The sequence below is a fragment of the Heteronotia binoei genome, chromosome 21 (genome assembly GCF_032191835.1).
Source record: "Heteronotia binoei isolate CCM8104 ecotype False Entrance Well chromosome 21, APGP_CSIRO_Hbin_v1, whole genome shotgun sequence".
Taxonomy (NCBI): Eukaryota; Metazoa; Chordata; class Lepidosauria; order Squamata; family Gekkonidae; genus Heteronotia; species Heteronotia binoei.
Genome location: NC_083243.1, coordinates 18,790,813 through 18,816,059, shown reverse-complemented (window position 1 = coordinate 18,816,059; position 25,247 = coordinate 18,790,813). Strand labels below are relative to the sequence as shown.

At 43.1% G+C, this 25,247-nt stretch overlaps 1 protein-coding gene across 6 annotated transcripts in view; it reads left to right on the top strand.

The window, feature by feature from the left end:
* Nucleotides 1-25,247, top strand: part of PPP2R5E (protein phosphatase 2 regulatory subunit B'epsilon) — a 144,170-nt gene that overhangs the window by 6,767 nt on the left and 112,156 nt on the right. For 3 of the 6 annotated variants that reach the window (XM_060263336.1, XM_060263334.1, XM_060263337.1), the window contains exon 2: nt 2,631-2,794. In XM_060263336.1, the coding sequence (XP_060119319.1) occupies nt 2,638-2,794 (157 nt within the window). In that variant the 5' untranslated portion in view covers nt 2,631-2,637. The remainder of the gene's footprint in view (nt 1-2,630; nt 2,795-25,247) is intronic. The other 3 variants (XM_060263339.1, XM_060263335.1, XM_060263338.1) reach the window with 1 other exon arrangement.

The window sequence follows — 25,247 nt, the reverse complement described above, 5'->3', positions numbered from 1 at the left end:
GAGAAATAAAAGCCTCGATTCTGTCGGTATTTTGCATTGAAGATCTCCAGAGGAGCAACTGGTCGCTTAAAGGAAAAACAGAGGGGGAAGGGATGGGTCGGGGTGGGAAGCCACCCAACACGATCCGGGTTTGTTGTCTGATGTGGCGGAGGCTTGCCCAGCTTGGAATTAGACCTTAACAATTTTTAAAGCGGGGAGAGAGAGGAACTGTTACTAAATTTACAGCGGAGAAGTGTCGCTATAAAGCTTCTTGCTGACACAAATGATCCTTTCCCTTGAAGTGATCTGCTCCAGGACTTGTCCATTAACACGGTTGGCAAGTTCCATTTTGAGACCTGGTGGAAACATTTCTGTGTAGGCTGAAGACACCTCCGAGGCCCCGTCCAGAGGTTTACCATCCTTTCCATCAGCAGCCAGGCTACGGTGCTGTCCGTGTCACACTTGGGAGTAAGAGCCATACAACTCGGTGGGGACTTCTAAGAAAGCATCTCTTAGGATTGGCTCTAACGGTGCAGTCCTAAGCAGTGTTACACCCTTCACAGTTCAGTGAAGTTAATAGGTTTCGAAGAGTGCAGTTCTGCATAGGATTGCGCTTTAAGTGTGATGGCATGCTTTAGGAATTTCGGATTCATGTAGGGAGAATAAGTAACATCTTTTTTTGCCCCTGTGAGTACATTCCCCCCCCCCCCCCATTTTGAGATGGGTTATAAACTGGTTTAGTACAACTCATCTAGCAATAGAATTATAACTCTTTACACAGAGCCCTCACGTGTTCATGAGGTATATAATATTTAAATTGATAACCATCCTATTAATGTAGCATCATTAGTCTGTTAAGTGTAGGCTGTATAATTCAGGATAACAATGCAGCACCAGTCACGAGAACGATGGGATGATAAGGGAGAGATTATCATAGATAATACAACTCTCACTGCTGAATGTCAAGGACTTGTGTGGTTCCTTGTGAAGCCTATAAATACCTTTGTGTCTGCAGTTAGCATTTGTGTGCCTATTCAGCTAATGTCCACTTGCTTAAAAAAATATTTGCACAACTTTCAGATATAGTGGTTCCACTTCTGCAGGATGTATGACAGGGAATATTTAAATCTGAATTTGTTATTACGTTAATGTTCCTTGCCTTGCAAAGATTTATGCGGGTGCTTAACTTTATGTACAGTCTGATTGACTAGAGTAATGGCTTATATATTGATTTAACTGATACTATTTGCTGGATGAAATCTAGCTGTTAAGATTACTGCTGTTCTGTACATAGGTTATAAATATTTAAAATTTGCCATAGGCAAAAGCTTTATTGTTAAAGGTGCTTGCATACAGTATGCTTAATAAATTAATTTATAATCTCAGTCTCTTCCCCGCTGAACTCTGCTTTATAGAAAGAAGAGCCGCAGTATGGATTTATTTTAAAAGGATCAGACACAAGACAAGTTTGATATGTAGGAAGGTAGATTAAGGTTAGTCATTGGGAAAAGGTCCAAAGCGAAGAGCGGTTCATTAGAGGAAGAAGCTGTTTAGTGAGGGCGTGGAATGTTATCCTTGGAGGCCTCCAGAAAGGGCCGTGTGGAGGGGAATTGCTCTATCTGACCCAGAAGATCATGCTTATCTTCTGTGATTGTAGAAACTGGAACAAAGGAAAATGGCTGATGGACATGATAGCATCAGCTGTCCAGCTGCAGACCCTGTAGCAGGGCTGGCCAAACTTGCTTAATGTAAGAGCCACGTAGAATCAGTGTCAGATGTTTGAGAGCCATAAGACATGAACATCAGGTGTTTGAGAGCCACAGGAAGGAAGGAAAGAAGGCAAATACGTTGAGGGAAGGAGAGGTGGAAAGAAAGCAACTTTAAATTCATTCCCCAAGCTGCTGGCTGGCTTAGTTTGGAGAAGTGATTTAAAGATAGAAATGCCTCCTAGGAATGGGGCTGCGGGGGCTCTGAGAGCCTCACAGTGTGTGTTAAAGAGCCACATGTGGTTCCCAAGCCACAGTTTGGCCACCCCTGCCCGATAGAAATGAGCATTGAGTTATGTTGCCTTCACAGGATGCGTACTGAAGATCAACATAAACATTTTGTCAGATTCTGGCATGTGTATTAGAATAGCGCAAGGACTGGCAGAATCACTGTCTTAACAAGAATGCCAGCTCGGTCATCTGGTTGCTGTAACTCATGAGAGTTTTCCAAAGGAAAGTGAGAGTCAGAAATGAAATACAAAGTAAAAGAATGAATACCTCAATCCTGCTGGGAAGGCGTGCGCATGTGGCTGTGTATCCAGGTGCATGTTGTTATGCTCACCTGGTTGCACTTTTTGCTGGATGCATCTGAGGCAGGTTGGGAGATGCACACACAGGATGATGACGTGCACAAATGTGCATTTCATCTGGGGCCACTGGTCCCATGAAACGAAAACATTACTAGAAAAGGATGAAGGCCATATGGTTTTGCTAACATGAAGCTGTTTGGTAGGCCCAAAAGGTATATTAAACAGAAGTAGAAGGGGTATTTGTAGGAGGGATGTTTCTTGGTGTAAAAGACGTTAAGAAAAAGGAAGATATTTCTTGCAATATTTTAGTTAGGATATTTTACCAGGGAACTTCAACAATATTCATTCTTTTCAGTAGGGATATGTCCTCAGCACCAACCACTCCTCCATCAGTGGATAAAGTAGACGGATTTTCTCGGAAGTCCGTCAGAAAAGCCAGGCAGAAGAGGTCGCAAAGTTCCTCCCAGTTTCGGTCTCAGGGCAAGCCTATTGAGTTAACGCCACTGCCTCTGCTAAAAGGTAAGACTCTTAATCAATTATGACTGAAATCTTGTCTGGCTCGACTTATTTAGTTGTGACAGAAGATTTCAGATTCTCATTTTTCCATGGAAGAAAGTTCCATGCCTTAAAAGTTTAAAGGATTTAACTTTTATTTTAGTACATTATACTTACGTAAATTTGGTAAATGGGTATGGTAGAGAACTTGTCATAAAGATATTGAAGACCATTAGTCAAGAAGCAGTTCTTCTGCAGGCCAGTTTGGCCAGGGATTCTGAATGTTATTTGCTGTCTTCTGGGCATGGAACTGAGGTCTCTAGGAGAGTGTGTGGGGGCAGTATTTGTGAACTTCCTGCATTGTGCAGGGGATTGGACTGGATGGTCTTGGAGGTCCCTTCCATCTCTATGATTCTATCCTATAGCTGATTATATCAAGATTTGATTAGAGAGTGTAAGGAGCAGGGCTTTTTTTGTAGCAGGAATTCCTTTGCCTATTAAGCCAAACACCCTTGAGGTAGCCAATTGTTTAAGAGTTTACAGTAGGCCCTGTACTAAGAGCCCTGTATGCGCTTGGAGGATTGGCTACATCTGGGGTGTGTGGCCTGATATGCAAAGGAGTTCCTACCTCAAAAAAGGAGTAACATATATGAAAGAGAAAGTTGTCTAGCAAACCTGGAAAAATAAGTGCAATGGTTCTGGATGTATAATTCTACCATATTGTGCTAGAGTGTTTAATTTTGTACCTGCTATCTTATTCAGATACTGTTATTTTCCTTTTCTTTTGTATGTGTAGTTCATTTGCCGTTAGCTTGATGCTAGAATATCCAGCAGTTATGCAATTAGGATACCACCTCCTATTTGAATTAGATGCATGAAGAGCAAATGTATTTCAGTATTTGAATGTAAGAGTCTGGATTTGGGAGTCTGTCAGGAATGTGGAAGAGCTTGTTAGATACTGGTTACAGGAACATGTTCAGTGTGGTAGAGAAGATTCTGGGGCCCTTCCTAGGCTGTATGATACAGCATAAGGTCAGATTGTGTTCAGTGAATTGGAAGGCAGAAGTTTTAAATGTCTTTCAAATAGGGCAGAGGATAGTTGTAGATGCTATCACCTCTTCCCATATGCCTCACCTCCTCCCATATACCCCCTGGAGAGCTTTATGCTTTTTGGATCAACAATTGCTGGTGATCCCTGGCCCCAAAGAAGTCCACTTAGCCTCAGCCTGTGCCAGGGCATTTTCTGTCCTGGCCCCTACCTGGTGTAACATTGGAAATTAGGGCCCTGTGGAGACTGTTGCCGTTCTGCAGGGCCTGTAAGAAAGAGCTATTCCACCAGGCCATCAACCAAGGCGGTGGACATTTGTCAGTCTGTGGCTGCCCTGCTTAAACCATTTTCTTGAATTGACCCACTAGTTTAAGGCTGTGTCATTTGTCTTATACCAACTGAGGGATGCATGAGAGGAGTGGATGCCATTTGGTAGCGCCATCTGCGGAATCTGACCTGTTTTTAAGATTGTCCTATTGTTTTATTGTATGAATTAATTTTAACTCTGTATTAATTGGTGTTTCCCGCCCTGAGCCCATTGAGGGAAGACCAGATTATAAATTGAAAATAATAAACAGTATACAAATTAACACCTTGGGCTGGTGCCTTGCGATCTATCTAGAACGGGATTGCTCCCCCTCACCCCTGAAATGTTAGTAAGTGAGCCGCAGGAAACACTCAGTTTACAAATCAATTGCCTTGTAGGTTTTTATGAGTGGGGTGCTCATCAAGAGGGCTTTTTGCACAGGTAAATAGGACTATACTGTATTGAAATGGTCAGAAAGTTGCACTGATAAAGGGGTAGGACTGTAATCTATACTATTGTATTTCTACCTGTTACTGTACGTGTGCTCCAGACTAGGTAGTTTTTATACCACTTAACATATCATGTTTAAAATGCTCATTGCTTTGTTTCAGCTCTGACATATTTTCATATTTCTGTAGTCCAGGCCCTGTTGTACCGCTCGTTGGATGTCCTGTCCTACAGATTGTACTTTATTTACACTCTGTAATCGGCTTGAATCTCAATGAGAAAGGTGGACTACAAATAGCCAAATAAATTAAAAAATGTTCATCTCTGTTGCGGTCACTGAAAATGCGATCCTTAGCAGAATTGCACCTTTCTGAATCCAGTGACTTCAGTAGACCTCAGCTTAGGAATGCGCTGTGCGCCCCTAACTTAGACATAATGTGCTCAGTACTTTGTTGCAAGGTGAGTAGCAACAGTTGGAATTAATGCAGACAATCCAGAATTTGCAGGGATGGCATTTGTCACTCCAGTAGAGACTCAGAACTAAGTCTGAACTAAGCCACTACAAAATAAATGAAGAGGGCAGGACACAGCTAGGTCAGTGTGAGAGGCAAACAGCAAGGATGCAGGAAGTAGGCAGAGAAGTGGTTTGGTTGTGCTAAGGAGCAGCTTTTTGGATTCCCACTTGGCTTGTGCACCAGAGTTAGAAGAACTATATGATGGAAATTAGAATGACTCTCCTGGATTTCCTGACTCTTGAGCTCAGAAGTCTTCCTTCCCAACAGTGTCTGTTGTGTGGCCTGAAATAGAGTGTTCTTTTGCGACATGCAGCCCTTGATTGGTAAAGAATCAGTACCAGCCTTTTAAGGCAGGGGTCCCTATCCCCCAGGCCATGGACTGGTCGCGGTCCATGGGGTGTTGGCAACTGGGCTGCGCTGCCCCCCCCGCAGTGCTGCCCCCCCCCCGCCCCCATGGTGCCTCCCTCCCTCCATTTGTCCTCCAGGGGGCAAGGGCAGCGCTGCTTTTTCAGCCGGTTGCTCGCTGCTGCCGTGGTTTCCCCACCAATCAGTTAATTAGTGGGGGGGAGGGGTCGGCCTTTAAAGAGCTGGGGAGGCACTTCACTGCCACCTTCCCTGGCCTTAAACTTGGAGAAACGGGGGAGGGGGTGGGGAGGAGGAGGCATCGTGGGGAAACGAAAGAAGGAGGAGGAGGTGCTGGTGGGGTGGGGAGGAGGAGGGACCACAGGGGTGAGGCCAAATTTTGTTCCCCCACCCTGCCAGCCCTGGGGCCGTGGTGGGCGGGCCAGCCCTGGAGCCGGTCCCTGGGGCCAAAAAGGTTGGGGACCACTGTTTTAAGGCTTCTGATTTGAGCCCCTTGGCATCTGTTATATAGATTGCTCGGTTTTGACTCTGCATCTCATCTTAGTTATTTTCCTCCTGAAAGCAGTGCATCTAACAACATGGGCAAAGCCCATTTATTTTTAGTCTTCTAAAATTCTTGGTGATTTGAAATCTGTTTGGGCCCCTGTGCTATAAATTTTGAAGGGCAAAATATCTTTGTCTGTCCCTTTGTCACTTCAGTAAATGAATCTGTGTTGTGCTTGAACGTTGGAAGTATTTTTAAAGCCAAATTGGTCTGTGAGAAAATAGTTTTGTGTGTATGTGGCCAGATGGAAAGGGCATGTTTGTAAGGAAGACCAATCAAAACCAATCAATCAGTCTTTATTGCATTAACCAAAAAAAGCCATAGCAAAAATACAAAGTAAAATGCAAGTGTCTAAGAAGATAAAATTTAGGAAATAATTTAAAAATTGAACATTTTTACAGAAAGTATGTGTGTTTACGTATGTAGTTCAATTTTAAAATTATTTCCCAAACTCTATCTTGTTAGATACTTGTGTGGCATATACAAATAAGTTGTGCTAATAAGCTCTGACATCTTTTTCTGAGAAATGACCCCTGTGTGTGTGCGGGGGGGCTTCCATTGCCCAACTACCTGGATCCCATGGGATAAATACAAAGAAAGCACCTTTAAAATCAATGAGTGCTAATGTTTTAAGGATGTTTTAAGTTTTTTTAAAAAAATCTTTAATTGTGTTTGTGCCCTTTATAAAGTTTATATCTCTGCTACCTAATCTTAAAATAGGTACACACATGGCCCAGCCTACCATGAACCGGCACGACAAGGTCTCATTCATGTCTGATCTGGCCCTCATAACAGGTTTAGGGGATACACTAAAACAAACGAAAAAGTCTTCACCTGCTGGTGGAAGATAACTGTAGAAGGAGATGGACAAATCTCCTTGGGGAGGAAATCCCATCGCTTTGGTGCCAGGACTGAAGAGGTCCTTTCTTGACTTGCCTTCCATCTGGCCTCAGTTGGGGAAGGGGGGGGGGGGAGAAGCAGATCCTCCAAATATATGCTTTGTTTATGCGTTTGCTGTTCCTTGTTTTATTTGTGTCCTTATTATTTGCATAGTGTATTTTATATTATTTTGTCCATTTTTATTGGTTTTATTGTTGAGATTGGAGAAAAGACATCTGGCGAGTAGGTGGGATAGAAACACTGTAAATGAATTTTCTTTCTAGGACACTTCAACACAGACACATGAATGCATGTTTTAAGCTTATAAATGATTAGGAGACTTGTCTGAAATTGAAAGTATAAATGTCTGTTTTATGAAAGAATTCTTAAAAAGTGATTACTTAAGTTCATGTAAGAGAAACTGAATGATTTGGAATTAAGAGAGTGCTCCTGGATCCTGCGTGAACTCGTCTTTACCTGATCCTCCATGGTTACTCCCTTTCTTCATTCTTGCATCCCAGGACACCTCCGCCTGTGACTTTTGCTCCTTGTATAGCTATCTAACATTAGGAAGAACTTCCTGACTGTTAGAGCGATTCCTCATTGGAACAGGCTTCCTCGGGAGGTGGTGGGCTCTCCTTCCTTGGAGGTTTTTAAACAGAGGCTAGATGGCCATCTGACAGCACTGAAAATCCTGTGAATTTAGGGGGAGGTTTTTGCAGTGACAGACTTCACATTTCTGGGATCCAGTATCACTGCAGATGGTGACTGTAGCCATGAAATTAAAAGACATTTGCTCCTTGGGAGGACAGCTATGGTGAACGTAGGCAGTATAATAAAAAGTAGAGACATCACCCTGCCAACAAAAGTCTGTATAGCCAAAGCTATGGTATTCCCAGTAGTAATGTATGGCTGTGAGTGTTGGACTATAAGGACGGCCGAGCGCAGAAGAATAGATGCTTTCGAGCTGTGGTGCTGGAGAAGAATCTTGAGAGTCCCATGGGCTGCAGGAAGATCCAATCAGTCAGACCTAAGGGAAATCAACCCTGACTGTTCCCTGGAAGATCAGATGCTGAAGCTGAAGCTCAAATCCTTTAGCCACCAGATGAGAAGGGAGCACTCACTGGAGAAGATCCTGATGCTGGGAAAGACAGAAGGCAAAAGAAGGGGACGGCAAAAGATGAGATGGCTGGACAGTGTTACTAATATAACTAACACGAATTTGAGCAGACTTCAGAGGATGGTAGAAGACAGGAGGGCCTGGCGTGACTTTGTCCATGGGCTCGCAAAGAGTCGGACTCGACTGTGTACTGAAGAACAAAAATTTGTGAGTTTCCCCGCATTGTGCAGGGGGTTGGACTAGATGATCCTGGAGGTCCCTTCCAACTCTATGATTCTGTGATTCTATCTGAAGGGCTCCTTTTCCCTCATATGATTCTGCCCTCTCTTCCTTCTGGCCCTTATGCCTATAAATACTGTTTAGAATACCTGCACGGTGCTCTGTGTCTCTCACTGCAGATCTGTCCTCAAAGCTCACCTTCTGCTATAACTTAAGCCTTATATATGCAAATAGAATTAACATATATTTTCCCTCTTCCCCTCCCCTCCCCTTGTTATATATGTCTATAACAACAACCTTTATTGGCATAATGTATATGTCTATATTGAAAAGGTGCTCAGTGTAGGGGTCTGTTGTCTTGAAACTCTGTTAAGTGCCATGTAAGTTGATGATGGTGTGTAAACATGATAAAGGGCCTTTGAGGCCAGTAAAATAATACAAAGACATCTGGAAGCAGTGAGACTAGTCTGTTCTGCCATTTCATACAGAGAGCAAAGTAGTCAGCCATGGGAGCTACGTTGAAGATATAGCATGGGAAATCATTCAAGATACATAATACGAATTCTCAGCTTCAAGTGGTGTATAATATTTCCGATTCTTGTAAAGTAGAAACTCATTTTGGTTGCTGGGCTAACAAAAATGTTTCCATTTCCTTGGTACCAGCACCACTTTTTAAAGTGCTAGCATTACACAGAGTTGAATAATTGTTTAATAATAATAGTATCTAAGCCAAGACTTAGATATTACTATTTTAGTATTCCAAGCATCTTTATACATTGCATGTTGTAGAGACAACTTAAATATGTTTCATTATCCTTATAGGCTGCTTAGGTTAAGAGTGTCGCTTGCTTAAGAACCCTCCCCCCTTGGTTTGGCTTAAATAGCTGCGGTTTAACTAAACTGTGATTAATGCGATCGTTCGAATGCGGGCTCCTCATCTGTGGCTGGGCAAGATATGTCATACCATAGTTTGAAGTTGATTTGTTATATTTGCGGCGCATGTGCGGACAACACCCCTTTTTGGGGGGGGGGGATGTAAACGCATTTCCTCCATTGTTCGTAACTTTTCAGGTTTTTCTGCAGACGTGACTGGTTCCCCAAAATTAGTGCTTTATGATGTGTTTAATGATAATATGTTATGTTAAATAGTTCAGTATTTTCAGTGTTACAAAGTTGAACTTGACATCTAATTATGCTGGTGATCCTTCCTGTGGTGTTGGTGTGTTTTACCCTATCCAGATAATAACTTTTGCTTATTTATTACAGCATCTGTTTTCTATGGTTGACTTTTTTTCTACATCTCAGGTGATGATAGATAAGATATAGTGAAAGGCGTTGATGTCTGTCAGCCCAGTGGCAAACTTTGAGAGAATGCCTTTTGAAGTGAAATTTAATTTGCAAATACTTTGGTAGTCGTCAAGCAGACTTTTCTTAAAACTGTCTAAGCAACTAGACAAGGGAAGGGTTCTTAGGGGCTTCTTTACAATTTGTGGCAGAATTAAGGGAGGGGGTAATTCCTACAAAACGTCTCTTCTAGTATGAGTATGATCAATCAGTCAAGATTTTCAAAAGAAGTTGTTTCTCAAAGTGATTTTGAAACACTATGAAACAGCTTTCTAGAACCATGTATAATATTGGATAGTTTTAACTCCTGTATACTACAAGCATGCATAATTATCCAGTTCTCCCCCTGAGGCATAGGACACCTTGTGGGTGATTCCCAACCCATCAGTAGGGAGGCAGGACTAAATTTTCAACTTCCTGTTTCCGTTGGGAGTCACCCTCAACTCAGTTCTTTTCCTGCCTATGTAGGGAGAGCATCAAATATAGGATTGTCTGCTACTATTATTCTCTTCATCTAGATACTTTTACTCAATTTCTTGATCCTTTGCTACCTATCTACTCATCATACTATTGTCTAATCCTCCCTCTTATCTTTTCCTCTGATAAACTTTCAATATTTCCTTTCCCTGGCCGGGAGTCGCCTTCGGGTGTCCCAACTGCCATTTTGTGCCCAGTACTTCTAACGGGCCTTGAGATCATCGTGGGCTCCTGCGAATGAGGCACTCTGAGGAGGACGGCATCCTCTCCTGCGGGGAGTGTGAGCCCTTGAGTGAACAGAGGGTTAGTGGAGCCGACAAGACCCAAGAGAGGCTTGTGCGGATCTCCCCGTCGTTGTCGCATTCACGCGGCACCTCAAAAAAGCGTGCCAAAACGGGCTGCAAAGAGAAAGACGCCCCGGCGAAAGGCAGAATGCAGGCCTTGGGCCATCCAGATCTTTCCCAGTCTGGCGGAGATGGTGAGGCACGCGAACCAGGCTGTTTAACAGTGGTAGAGCGCTAATTTCAGGGCCCCAATCCACGGCTGAGTCTAGCACAGCCTTTACACATTACTCTCGAGTAGACCAACTAGAGGTTACTTCAGGTATTGCACAAGAGGATTTGGTTCCTGTGCTGCTCCCTAGCGATTTCTTCTCTGTACTTAAAGGTCAAATGAGAGAGGAAACGCAGACCTTTTGTAAGCATTGCAGTACGAAGAGAGCCGCAGATCACATTCCTTTTCATCATCATCACCCTCCCCTACTAGAAGACCAAAAGGGAAGGGTAAGTGACCTACCAAGGCAGCACAAAAACAGGTTTCCTCTCCAAATAGAGGAAGAGATTCCTCTCCCTCTAGAGGAGATGACCAGTCTGATAGAACCAGTGACAAAGAAGAAGGGGAATTCCTCTCAGATGAGGAAGATTTAAATATTGAGGTCCCAAAGTCTGCCCAACGATTCTTTAAAATGGAGGACTATCAATACCTACTCATTAGAACCCTCACAGCATTAGATCTTCATGATGATCCTGATGCTGAGGATGAGGAGGAGGAAGCTGGAAAATCAAAAGTAAAACATAAGGGGATATGGAATTTTTTCCACAAAGGGCATCCTATGCCAAGGCTTTTCCATTTCCAATGTATTTTGAAAGGCAGATCAGAGCAAAATGGAGAAAACCATTTGCTAATAAACAGTACTCAGGATTTCTAAAAAAGCTCTACCAGTTATATTCTTTTACTTACAATTTCTTGCAGATTCCTTTAGTTGATTTTTCAATTGCAGCTCTTCAGAGATACTTTCTGGTGTCAGAAGATGGCCAAGGCACACTAAAAGATCATATTGACAAGAAGACAGAGTTTGTCTTACGAAGGGCACATTCTGTGGCGCTTAAGGCATCGGCAGTAGGGCCCATGGTGGCAAGAGCTTCAATTGTATGGATGAGGAAAATTATCTCAAGGATCCCAGAGAAAGACCATTGCATGGTGGAAGGGACCAATCTGGTCTTAGAGGCTGTATCCTTCCTGGCAGACTCCTCCCTGGACTCCATGATCTTCGCTGCCAGAGCTATTGCTTCATCAACGGCAGCCAGACGTTCTGTTTGGTTGAGGGTGTGGTTGGCAGACACACATTCTAAAAATATTGTGATGACTTATCCATTTCACGGAGGGCACCTCTTTGGCCAAGACTTAGATAAAATACTAGTAGATACTAAAGACAAGAAGAAGGCCCAAGTTTCTTCATCGTCAAGACAACAGACAGGTTTCAATCTTTCTTTCGTGCGCAACACACGTTACCACGGCTTAGACAAGATGATAGAAGAGGAGCCTGGAATTCCAATAAACAGCCCTTTCGTCGCAGCACCTCGAACAGATTCAACAAGTTTGGAGGCAAACAGACAGAAAGATCGGACAGAGACAACAAACTAAACAAATCATGACTGCGATATAATTCCAGACAGAGCGCGCCTCTTCCATTTTCAGCATCAGTGGCAGAATTCAACAATGGACGCTTGGTGCGAAGAAATAGTCTCTGACGGTTACAAAATAGAATTCAGTCAAATACCACGCAACCACTGCTCACTGCTCATACAAATCCAGTAAAAAGAGATTGCACAATTCAAGCAATTCAACATCTTTTAGAAATAAGGGCAATAGAACCCGTTCCTCCGGAAGAACAGAAGAAAGGAGTTTATTCGATATTTTTCACAGTGCTGAAAAGATCAGGCGACTGGAGAGCAGTGTTAGATCTAAAATATCTGAATACATTCATCCTGTCAAAGAAATTTCAAATGGAAACACTGCATTCGGTAACAGAAGCCCTACAACCACGAGAACTATTAACTTCAGTAGATCTCACGGAGGCGTACCTACGTATACCAATCTTTGTGGGTCACAGAAGGTTCCTTCGATTTTGCTATCTTAACCATCATATGCAGTTCAGAGCACTACCATTTGGCCTATCATCAGCTCCAAGAGTGTTCACCGAAGTATTGGTCAATTTAGTCATCCTGCTGAGGGAACAGGGTATTCACATTCACCCTTACTTAGACGACAGCCATATAAGAGTGCCAAAATTGGAAAGAGCACAGTTGGACACCAACAAGACCATCCAGATTCTGCAGAGCCAAAATCAACAGTCACAAGAGTTCACTGGAGCCAACACATCGCCTAGAACACCTGGGAGTTATAATAGACACATTACAAATCGCCTAGTTTTACCACTTCACAAGGCGCAAAAGGTAAGGGAAGCAACTGTAGCAGTAATTCAGAGCAAGAACTCATCTCTAATGTCGTTAGCAGCGCTACAAGGCTTAATGATTGCAACAGTAAATGTCATCCAATGGGGCGGGTTCTATTCCAGACCACTCTAGAACTTCTTACGACCCTACCAATACTGCATCTCAAAGAAGATGGGCTGTTCATTGAGGGTTCCACTGAAACTAAAGATGGACCTATGCTGGTGGACAAAGACTTCCCACCTGACTCAGGGAAAACAGTTTTGGATCGGAAAATGGATTCAAATATATACAGATACCAGTCTATCAGGCTGGGGAGCCACATGCTTCAGTGTTCCAGTCCAGGGCACCTGGAACCAGGAGGAGTCCAAGCTTCTGATCAGTGTTTTGGAACTGAGGGCAATTAGACTAGCGTTGATGCATTTTGCTGCAAGGATCAACAACTGCCACGTATTAGTCAGAACAGACAATGTTTCTGCGAAAGCATACGTAAACAGACAAGGAGGATCTAAATCTACTTTTCTTCTCAAGAAAGCGACTCGTCTGTTAAATTGGGCACAATTTCACATAGCTTCAATAAGAGCGGAATATGTGAAGGGCTCTACCGATATTCAAGCAGATTGGCTCAGTCGTCAGCAAATATGTCGGGGCGAATGGGCGTTGAAGCACAGTGTATTCCAGATGATAGTGGATCACTTTGGACAACCAGAAGTGGATCTATTTGCATCCCCGTACAACAACAAACTGAAGTGCTTCACACACTTTTTTCATCCGAAAGCGGAGGCCACAGACACATTAACAGCCAAGTGGCCGCAGACCTTACTATTTGCTTTTCCACCAATTCCACTCTTACCAAGGCTGATAAGGAGAATCAGACTACTTCAAGCCGAGATAATAGTGGTAGCTCCATACTGGCCAAGACGTCCCGGGCTTGCGGATCTTCAAGAGTTATCAACAGATCTTCCGCTAACCTTGCCAGTATCAGAAGACATTCTGTATCAAGTGCCGATATGTCATCCGCGCCTGGAGTGGTTTCATTTGACCGCATGGAAATTGAGAGGTCAAAGTTGCAAAGTCTGGGATACTTGGATCAGGTGACACAAAAAATGTTTGCTTCTCGGAAACCTTCTACGGCCCGTATATATAATGTGACCAGGAAAGCGTTCATCCGTTGGGGCAGAAGGAAAAAGACTAACCTTTTGAAACCTAGGGTGAAAGAAATTCTACAATTTCTTCAGGACGACTTGGATTCAGGGCTCAAAGCAGCCACATTTCATTGTCAAGTGGCAGCACTTGCTTCTGTATTAAATTTAGATGGCAAAAATACGCTGAATAGGCATCCTCATATCACTAGGTTTTTGAGAGGTGCCACTCTTTCTCTCCCTCCCCAGTCGCACAGATTTCCTACTTTCGCCTTTTGACCCTATAAAAAAGATTTCCTTGTCATTCCTTAGAATGAAGGTTATATTTCTGGTGGCCATATCTTCTGCCAGAGGAGTATCTGAATTGGGAGGGCTTTCAGTCCACAAGGATTTATGTATCTTCCACAAGGACAAGGTGGTGCTCAGAATGGATCCCACATTTTGACCAAAGGTGAACTCTAGTTTTCATAGGGCTCAACAGATCTACTTACCATCATTTTGTCCATATCCGGTACATCCCAAAGAGAAGTTGTGGCATAAATTGGACGTCAGACAGGCTCTAAGATGCTTTATTGAGAGAACCAAGAGCTGCCTCAAAACAGATTTTCTGTTCATAAATATATCTCCACCACACACAGGCAAAAGAATGTCTAATGCTGGCATTAGCAAATCACTACGTTTATGTATTACTGAGGCCTATAAAGCTCAAAAACTTCTGCCGCCACAAGGTTTGACAGCTTACTCGGTGAGAAGCGCAACAGCAAATGCAGCCTTATCTAATGGCATCTGTAGAGGAAATTTGCAGAGCAGCTACGTGGTCATCAATCTCAACCTTTATCAGGCATTACAAAATTAATGCATATGATTCTGCTGATGCTGCATTTGGAAGAAAAGTGCTGCAACATATTCTGAGGGACGCTGATGGTGAGATCCCTCCCACTATCTAGGGACACTGCTTTTAAGATGTCCCACAGAGGGAGAATGGCCATTGGGTACTTACCGTGAGGGGTCCTTCTCCTCTGAGGATAGTAGGACACCTTGGCCCTGCCCTTCAATTCTCGCCATCGATGTGCATCAGATATCTAAAAATATTTATATGAAGCAGAAACAGAGAGAAAAACTCAAGTTATAGGTTCTCAAGAAAGTGCAAATACTCCTGTTACCCTGTTTTTTTCAACTATGCTATCTATTTCTGTCCTGTTTTCGTTGCCTTATTCTAGTTCTAATGGTTATATCAGTTATATTTTTTGAGTTAGAAGAAAGGTTCCTCCTGCTTGCAGGAGTTGCCGAACTGAGTTGAGGGTGACTCCCAACGGAAACAGGAAGTTGAAAATTTAGTCCTACCTCCCTACTGATGGGTTGGGAACCACCCACAAGGAGCCCTACTAGCCTCAGAGGAGAAGGACCCCTCACGGTAAGTACCCAATGGTCCTTCTTGCCTGCTCACATTTATTTTGCCTCATGTAAAAGCATGATCCACTTAATCCTTTTAAAGACATACTTTGTGTTTCTTTCATGGACAACTTTTTAGTTTTTTTTAAAGTAAACTTATTTTGATAGTTGTCATCACCTACTAAGGTATCTCAGGGAGCATCAACTTACAGCTCTGCTATACCTCTGGATGTACTTGTAAATGTTTTAAATTAAATAGTACATTTATTTGTGATGTCTTATATGTAATGCAGTTAATGTTCTTGAAGTAATAATTTATATTTGAGAAAATAAATATTTCAGATTTCCATTTTGCCCAAAACTCCCCCTCCCAATGGCATAATGCGGGGGGTGGGGGGGGAGGGAACCCTTCTGGGTTGTAATACCTACCAAGATTCTGTTTGCTCTCTCTCTCTGAGCTGTGTTGTTAGGATGAGTTTGAGGTAGTCTTGGAAATGGCAGTCAATTGACTGTTCACTGTTTGACCATGATCAAATATTTAACGATGTTAGACTGCTGCTTGTGTAAGGGCATTCTTATGTCTTCATTGAATTGTGGGGTCATTTGGTAGCAACGGCAAGGATAAGGGCCTTTTTTCTCCTTGGAAATCAGTACGCTTCTATACCCATCTTTAAGAACATAAGAGAAGCCATGTTGAATCAGGCCAATGGCCCATCCAGTCCAACACTCTGTGTCACACAGTGGCCAAAAATTTTATATATATATACACACACACACACACACTGTGGCTAATAGCCACTGATGGACCTCTGCTCCATATTTTTATCTAAACCCCTCTTGAAGGTGGCCATGCTTGTGGCCGCCACCACCTCCTGTGGCAGTGAATTCCACATGTTAATCACCCTTTGGGTGAAGAAGTACTTTCTTTTATCCATTTTAACCTGTCTGCTCAGCAATTTCATCGAATGCCCACAAGTTCTTGTATTGTGAGAAAGGGAGAAAAGTACCTCTTTCTCTACTTTCTCCATCTCATGCATTATCTTGTAAACCTCTATCATGTCACCCCGCAGTCGACGTTTCTCCAAGCTAAAGAGTCCCAAGCGTTTCAACTTTTCTTCATAGGAAAAGTGTTCCAGCCCTTTAATCATTCTAGTTGCCCTTTTCTGGACTTTTTCCAATGCTATAATATCCTTTTTGAGGGGCGGCGACCAGAACTGCACACAGTACTCTAAATGAGACCGCACCATCGATTTATACAGGGGCATTATGATACTGGCTGATTTGTTTTCAGTTCCCTTCCTAATAATTCCCAGCATGGCGTTGGCCTTTTTTATTGCAAACGCACACTGTCTTGACATTTTCAGTGAGTTATCTACCACGACACCAAGATCTTTCTCTTGGTCAGTCTCTGCCAGTTCACACCCCAACAACTTGTATTTGTAGCTGGGATTCTTAGCCCCAATGTGCATTACTTTGCACTTGGCCACACTGAACTGCATCTGCCACGTTGACGCCCACTCACCCAGCCTCAACAGGTCCCTTTGGAGTTCCTCACAATCCTCTCTGGTTCTCACCACCCTGAACAAATTAGTGTCATCCGCAAACTTGGCCACTTCACTGCTCACTCCCAACGCTAAATCATTTATGAACAAATTAAAGAGCATGGGACCCAGTACCGAGCCCTGCGGCACCCCACTGCTTACTGTCCTCCATTGCGAAGACTGCCCATTTATACTCACTCTCTGCTTCCTATTACTCAGCCATTTTTTGATCCACAAGAGGACCTGTCCTCTTTAAATATTTGACTTTTATTCTGCAGTGTTCAGCCGGAATATGACTAGTTCACCGTGGCATGCCAAAACAAAATTCAGAGTATTTAAGAGCACGTCATGAATAGGAAGAACTAAAGCGTGTAGACAGAGGTCAGAAGGCTTTATATTTTTATCCAACCCTTCCTTCAAGGAACCGATGGTGGTGTATGTGCTCTTGGTCTCTTTCCAGTGGGATTTGCAGCTGTGCAGAGGTATGATTCCAAAACTTCTAGAACTAGCTTTTAGAAGATCACGCCACAGAAACGCACATGGCCAAAGCAGAGGCACCTTCTTCCTTAGTTCTTTTTGTCTGACACAGCAATGTTAGGGAACTTCTCTTGAAGTAGCCTTCTATGAACATTAGCGTTTCTTATTCTAAAAAGTTTTAGATGATTTGTTGATTTTTTTTGTGTATAATCCTTTCACCTCTCCTCAGTGTCAAAGAGACACTTTTGCCTCATCTTCACATTGTATGCGTGAGGACAGTGATGATGATAGACTTAGATAAGCCTTCTGGTTCTTCTCCTTATCAATCCCTTGTTTAGCAGCTGCTTCCCCATCAGAGTATCCAGTCATGTACTCCAGAGATGATTCTGAACCAGATCATACAGTGTGGATCAAAGAATTCACCCAGTGGCACCAAAACAGACAGTGGAGATTTTTCTACCACGCTGAGGGAAGCTCAAAAGTTTACAGAAAAATCTAAAAATAACTCCCCCCCCCCCCCAAACATTGAACAGTTAACCACCACCCCCCTTCCATAATGCAAGCAGTACATGTAGCTTTATGAAATAAACACACACTGACGTCTTGCAAGATCTTGGCGGTCATTTTGGGGTTTGCTAGGTGAGCACAATCCAAACTTTGATTTCTGTCATTCAGAAACAGGGGTGGACTGGGAGGTCAAAACAGCCCATGAAAGGCTCCGTCCATGTTCCTTGATGGATGGAGGACCCGCTGGACATGGCGGTTACCACTATACAACTTGCAACCAACAATGACACTCCTCTTTTCTCACAACCCTGCCTCGCCTTATTGTCAAAGAGACACTTCCAGTTCATCTACACACTGTATGCATGAGGACGGTGATTATGTGTCAGACTCAGATGAGCCTTCTGGTTCTCCAGTCTAGCAGCTGCTTCCCCATCGAAGTATTTACTTACTCATGTACTCCAAGGAACGGATTTGTCAGGCCACATTTCTGGGGCTGAATGTGCAACACGAGTCTTCAAGACCTGTTTTTGGCATCATGGGCTTGGACTTCCAAAAGGCTTTCAACAAGTGGTACCTTGCTGAAGACTCCTAAGTAACAGGAGGAGATCCTCTTATGGATTAAAAATTGGTTAAATGACAGGAAGCAAAGAGCAGGAATAAATGGACAGTTCTCCTAGTGGAGGGAGGTGAGCAGTGGGTTCCCGCAAAAGTCAGTATTGGGGTTGGTGCTCTCTCCTCTGTAATATAATTCACCAGACTGACTGGTCACGGGTTCACCTAATCTCCCATTGGCTGACTTGCCTGTTTCTCAGTCTCATTGGAGAGCAACCCTCACCCTCCAGCCCAGGACAGACAATAATTGAGTCACTGCTTTGCAGAGGAGACAAAGAAAACCTTCCCTCAATGGGCTGAGGGAGGGAGGAGGAGGGAAAGAGCTGGAGAAAGCCTTCCCTCGATTGGCTGAGGGAGGAGGAGGGAAAGACCCAGAGAAAGCCTTCCCTCAATGGGCTGAGGTCTCCTCCCTCTCCTCCTCTGGAAGGGAAACAGCCAGAGATGGGGGGGGGGGGAAATGGTGTCCTGTGTCAGCAGGCTAGATACAGATAGAGATAGGGAGGAAGAGAAGGTGAAAAAGCAAGACACAGAGAGAGAGATTAAAGTCTTGTGCTTAAGAGCAACATTGTTATCAGAGAGAGAGAGTTGATCTGAAAGGCCTCTGAAGGAGAACTCATTGGGGCCACTCCTGACTTAGGGCTGCCAGTTCCAGGGCATAGGAGTTAGAGCTTCAGAGCAGGGTCTGTGTGACCCAGCTTCTTGCTGTGGAAGCTGACTGAATGATTTTGGACCAGTCACAGACTTTCAACCCACCCTACCTCACGTGGTCGTTATGTCGATCAGAGGGGGAGAGGAGAATGATGTAAACAGCTTTGGTTCCCCCCTACTGTGGGAAAAGACTGTCCTTTTCTTAAATAGAGGCTGCAGGGAGGGGGAGGCGATGGAAAGCTGAAGTCAGAGGGACAGATAAAGGGAAGGAGATAGGCAGGGCTTTTTTGTAGCAGGAACTCCTTTGCATATTAGGCCACACCCCCATGATGTTGCCAATCCTCCAAGAGCATATAGGGCTCTTCTACTGTAAGCTCTTGGAGGATTGGCTAGATCAGGGGTGTGTGGTATTATATGTAAAGGAGTTCCTGCTACAACCCCCCCCCCCCCTTGAGATAGGGTTGCCAATTCCAATTTAGGATATTCCTAGAGATTTAAACGGTGGGGTCTGGAGAGGGTGGGGTTTGAGGAGGGGTAGGACCTCAGACAGGTGCAATACCATTCACTCCATCCTCCAAACCAGCCATTTCCTTCTGAGGAACCACTATTGCCAATCATCAGGTGAGAACTGGAGATCACTCAGAATTATAACTGCTCTCCGGATGGCAGAGATCAGCCCCCCTTTGAGGTGGGGGGGAGTGAATGCCTTCACTTGGGTGGATGAGAAGACACCAAGGGTTGGGGGTGCACTCACCCAGAGCCTCGTTCTTGAGCCTGTTGTATTTTTCTTCACAATGGGCTTTATTCCTAGTTTAATTCATAAATCATCTGGAATTGGGGGTGGGTGGTGTAGTGGCCAAGTTTTCTGATGACGGGAAATTATTCAGAATAGTGAACACCAAGGCTGAATGTGAATCACTTGCAAGAGGAATGTGAATAGCTTGCAAGAGCCGCTCTGAGACTCTGAGATTCGGAGTGGAGGGTGGAATATAAATCCAATATCATCATCTTCTCTTAATTTGGGCAATTGTGCAACAGTGTGGCAGGTGAAGTTCAGTATTGGCAAGTGTAAAGTGATGCACATTAAAACAAAAAATTCCAACTTCAGACACAGGCTAATGGGTTCTGAACTTGCTGAGAGGGAAAAAGTTCTTGGCATCCTAGTAGATAGCTCAGTGAAAGGGTCAACCCAGTGTGCTGCAGCAGTGAACAAGGCAAATTCTTTGTTGAGGATTATTTAAAAAGGGGTCCAAAATAAAATGGCTGATACTATAATGCCCCTGTATAGATCTATAGTGGGACCTCGTTTGGAATACTGTGTGTAGGTCTGGTCACTGTATCTCAAAAAAGGCATCACAGAGCTGGAAAAAGTGCAGAAGAGGGCAGCCAGGAAGTTTGGGGGTGCCTGTCCCAAGAAGTAAGGTTAAAGAGGTTGGGCACTCTTGGATTCCACTTTAAGCAGAAAGTCGACCTTTGTCCGCCAGGATAGAGGTTCGAATACACCTTGTGCTCTGGGGTTTTTTTTGCATCAAATACTAAGGCATGTTCAGTGCTTTGTTACATCTGGTAGTGGTGCATTTTGCTGTCTCGCTTTTATATATTAAGAACATTTTCTTGAAGTTACTGATATTCTTTCAGGTGGCAGTGAAAACCCATGAAGAGTCATCATATTTATTGATTTACATTATTTATTTAAAAAAAACCCAAAAGGTAGTCCCCTGTGCAAACACCAGTCATTTCTGTCTCTGGAGTGACGTTGCATCATGACGTTTTCATGGCAGACTTTTTTATGGGGTGGTTTGCTGTTGCCTTCCCCAGTCATCTACCTGAACCCAGCTTCCTCCAGGATCGAATTCAGGTCATGAGCAGAGCTTAGTACTGCAGCTTTACCACTCTGTGCCACGGGGCTGAGTTTATACACTGCCTTTATCCTCAGTGGGGATCCAAAGCAGTTTACATTGTTCTTTTTTCTCCATTTTATCCTCACAGCATCCCTGTGAGTTTGGTTAGGGTGTAAGTGTGTAACAGGCTCAGGGTCACCCATCAAGCTTTCATGGTAGAGCAGGAATTTAAACTTGGGTCTCCCGAGATCCTAATCATACAGCATTGCAGAACGCTTGCTGGTGCCCAAGCAACGTTCTTCTACATAAGACATTTTAGATGACATTTAAATAGTCACATAATGTTTTCCATAAGCTTTTGTCTAACATGGCAACCAAAATTTTCTTTTTTCAACTTCCCGTCCCTCCATTACCCACTCACATGATATCCTAGAGTGCAAGTTCTCAGACTTCAGCAATCCAGGAATGTCCATTTTGAAATAAAATTTTTGTGGCACACTTCCAAGTCTTCCCTTTCTTTCTTAGCAACACCTGCTCTGTGCCAAACAGCCTTATTTCAAAGTGTATGGTAAACCACACATGCCCCACAAAGAGACTCTGTCCTCTAGCACCCTCAGAACCAAGCAAGACAAACCACTTCTGCTTTATTTTAAAAGCGGTCTCTGTAAGTTTCCAGGGGAAATCTGTTTCTGTCCCTATCTCCTGAAACAGAGATGCTGCCCACATTTCTAGAAACTGGAAGGGCTCATTTTCATGTTAGCTGGATTGGCATGAGAGTGGTCCAAGTTTGAGAATATTGTTCAAAGAATAAATGCTGATTTGACCCTCCCCCCCCCCCCCAGTATTTTTATGCTGCATCTTCAGAGTCCTGCTCAGGACAGCTTAACAATTAAAAACTAAGATGAAGACATTTTTTTCAGTCAGTTTATTATTACAGTCGTTGACCAGAACATGTAAGTCATTTAGAACAACCTTAGAAGTACCTTATAAAAAGTTCCACAAAGAGTCTACATATTTAAGATTTGATGACATTGGATTTATACCCTGCCCTTTGCTACCCAAAGGAGTCTCAGAGCGTCTTACAATCTCCTTCCCCTCCCCACTACAGACACTCTGTGAGGTAGGTGGAACTGAGAGAGCTCTTGAGAGGAACAGTTTTACGAGAACCTGTGACTGACTCAAGGTCACATCACCAGGTGCACGTGGAGAAGTGGGGAATCAAACCTGGTTCTCCCAGATAAGAGTTCACACACTCAACCACAACACCAAACTGCCTCTCCAGTATAAGACACAAATGGCTTAAAAAGCAGAAGCATTAGTAAAACCAGTTGGCAACTAAATTTTAAGCCCAAATTTAGTATGAGACGTGCAGTTTCTTAGAAAGTGTTTAAATCCTACATCCAGAATCCTTGGCTAATTTTATCCGGTTGGATTGTATGGCTTCCATCTACAAAGTAGTCTTCCAACAGAAAGATTTCTTTCAACAAAGAAAGACTTTTCTCCATCAGAAAGTCATCCTCCAGTGGAAGGAATTGTTCTTTGAAAGAAGGCTTAGCAGAAGAGAATCATAGGATCCAAGTCAGCAGAAAGGAGTCATAGGATCCAACCCATTAATTTGAAGTTTTCTAGAACTGTTGCACTCTGATGCAAACCAAGCCTCAGGATTTTTTTAAAAATGCCTTTGTCAGTTTTCGCGTTTCCCTTATGATGAAAGATTTGTTTGAACAATAGCGTAAGCTTTTCTGCCACGTTAATATGAGATGCATTAAGCTTTGAATGTGTTTATCAAAACTGCTATAGTGTTGATACTTTTTTTGTTATGGCAACTAGTATGGTTCAGCAGACTGTAAAGGAAGGTGGTGGGTGCAGTGTATATGATGCTTTATTATAGGTTTATGTATTTATTGACTCACATTAGATTTGAATCTTATCTTTTGAGCCGCGTTCTGGGATTAAAGCTTTTTCATGACCAGATACTTACCTAACAAGATGGTATGCTTTGGTGGAAATGAGACTAGAAAGTTCTGTCATATTATACTTCCATCATTCAGAAACGCTACTGACTTTTTGTGACGATGCCAGGATTGCTAACAGAATGGAGCCTTTTGAAACCTTATTCCTTGAAAGTGGGATTTCAGTAGACCCAGGAAACTTTGCTTTCATACAGAAGTGTGGTTTTTGTTGTGTTTCAAGGATATTTGCCTTACATTTTTATCTTTTGTAAATGTTGGGACTGCAAGGTGGTAGTTCACTAAAAATGGGTTATTTGTGGTGGGAAGAGATAGAGAGCAGGAAATTGGATCTGTTGGACTGTAAGGAAAAGAGGGCAGGCTCTGGGATAATACAGTGTTTTGGAGCATTAATTATCATGGCCAAAAGAAAAAGTCAGCAGGCTGCATGTGGAGTATATAGGTGTCAAATTTCAAATTCTCACTTCCTGACCTTAGAAATAGCGCCTTATCCTATGGAAAGGAAAGGTCCCCTGTGCAATCACCAGTCGTTTCCGACTCTGGGGTGATGTTGCTTTCACAACGTTTTCATGGCAGACTTTTTGCGGAGTGGTTCGCCATTGCCTTCCCCAGTCATCTACTGCCTATCCTATGGACCCCCTTATCAAAATGCAGGAATGGACTTTGGAGCCCTCTAGATTTCAGCATCAGATTACTAGGCCTATGTACTATCCTTTCAGTCTTGCCTGTTTGCTCTTCTCTTGAAGCAGGTTCTAAGTACCTTCTTGTGAAAGAAATGTGTTTCTCTTTTGGCAGCTACAACGGGTTGTGGTAGAACTAAAGTTTAATTGTATATTTAAAGGGGAGTGGTAGATGTGTGGTAAATGATGTGTGTTTTGTGAGGATGCTTGTGGGAAGTGTTTTTGATGATCTGTATGCAGTGTTGTGCCAACATTTGAGGATCATAGAGAGATTTGAGAAGTTCAGTTATCCAGCACCTAAAATCCGTAGATACTCTCAGTGGGTTAAAGAGAAAACAGCTACATGGCAAGCAATTGAGAATAGCACTCAGTTTGTATCTGTGGGGCTGTGATTTATTCACTAGGTAACTTGTACAAACGCTTAGAGGTTTTTTAATAGCAATTTACCTCTTAAGGCGAGCATGCTAGTCTGAATATGGATCTGCACAGGTGGAGCCCTTGACCTCCTACCAGAACTTCATTGATTTAGGTAGAGACTTGATAATTAAGGAGCTAACAGTTGTGTTAGAAGTAGGAATTATTATGTTGTGCATACTCTGCATGAGTGCATTTGTCAAAGTTAGACTATTGAAGGGGGGGATTTGTTCTTGTAGGTCTACTTTAATCTTGCATTCTAAAAATAAATATACAAATTGGTTACAGATGCTCTCTCATCTTAAAGAGAGGTTCAGAGTCTATACTCTTACAGTCATCCTTTAGGCTTTTGTGGATTTGAATCTCCTGGAATATTTCTTTGGCAATTTTGGCATATGATCTGCCTTCAAAATATGCACTATTGAAAAACTTTGTAAATGAAGCAAGCCATTTAAAAAAAGCGATTAGCTTATCCCAACAATAGTCTGAAGGTTTTTTATTTACTTGTTCAATCGGTCTTTTGTGTACTAAATTAATTACCAACTTATACTTGGCAATTAAGAACGTCCTTTCTTGGCTGTCCCTAGTGAAGATTAAGGCAGAAAGGGCCTGTGTACTTTTAAAACCCAGAGAATTTTATTTAGGGAATTTTTTTTATGTGGCTTTTCCTGGGGATCTTGCCTGAGGCGGCTTACAAAATAACAAAACACAAGCATTAGAAATTGTAATTTAAAGCCCAGCGTGTAAAATTATTGAGAAGCTTGAAATGAATTTAACAAATTTCATACTAAAACCACACTATTCAGTGATGGTAAGCAAAAAAGATTTTGGCTTGGTCCCCCAAATAAAGTAATGTTGGTTCCAGAGAACAGCAGTCCACCAGTGAGATGCCACTACTGAAAAAGTTCGGTCTCTGTTTCTACTTGCTTGGCTTCTGAAGTTTGGAGTCATAGAGAGCAGGGCTTGTGAGGCAGTTCTTAACTAGAGGGCTGGACAGTATGGGAGGGGAGACAGTCCTTCAAGGGTGTAGTCACAGGAGTCTCACTTTGACAAGAGTCAAAAGAGAGAGCCAGTTTGGTGTAGTGGTTAAGTGCACGGACTCTTATCTGGAGAACCTGGTTTGATTCCCTGCTCCTCCACTTGTACCTGCTGGAACGGCCTTGGGTCAGCCATAGCTCTCTTAGGAGTTGTCCTTGAAAGGGGAGCTGCTGTGAGAGCCCTCTCAGCCCCATCCACCTCACAGGATGGGGGGAGAAGA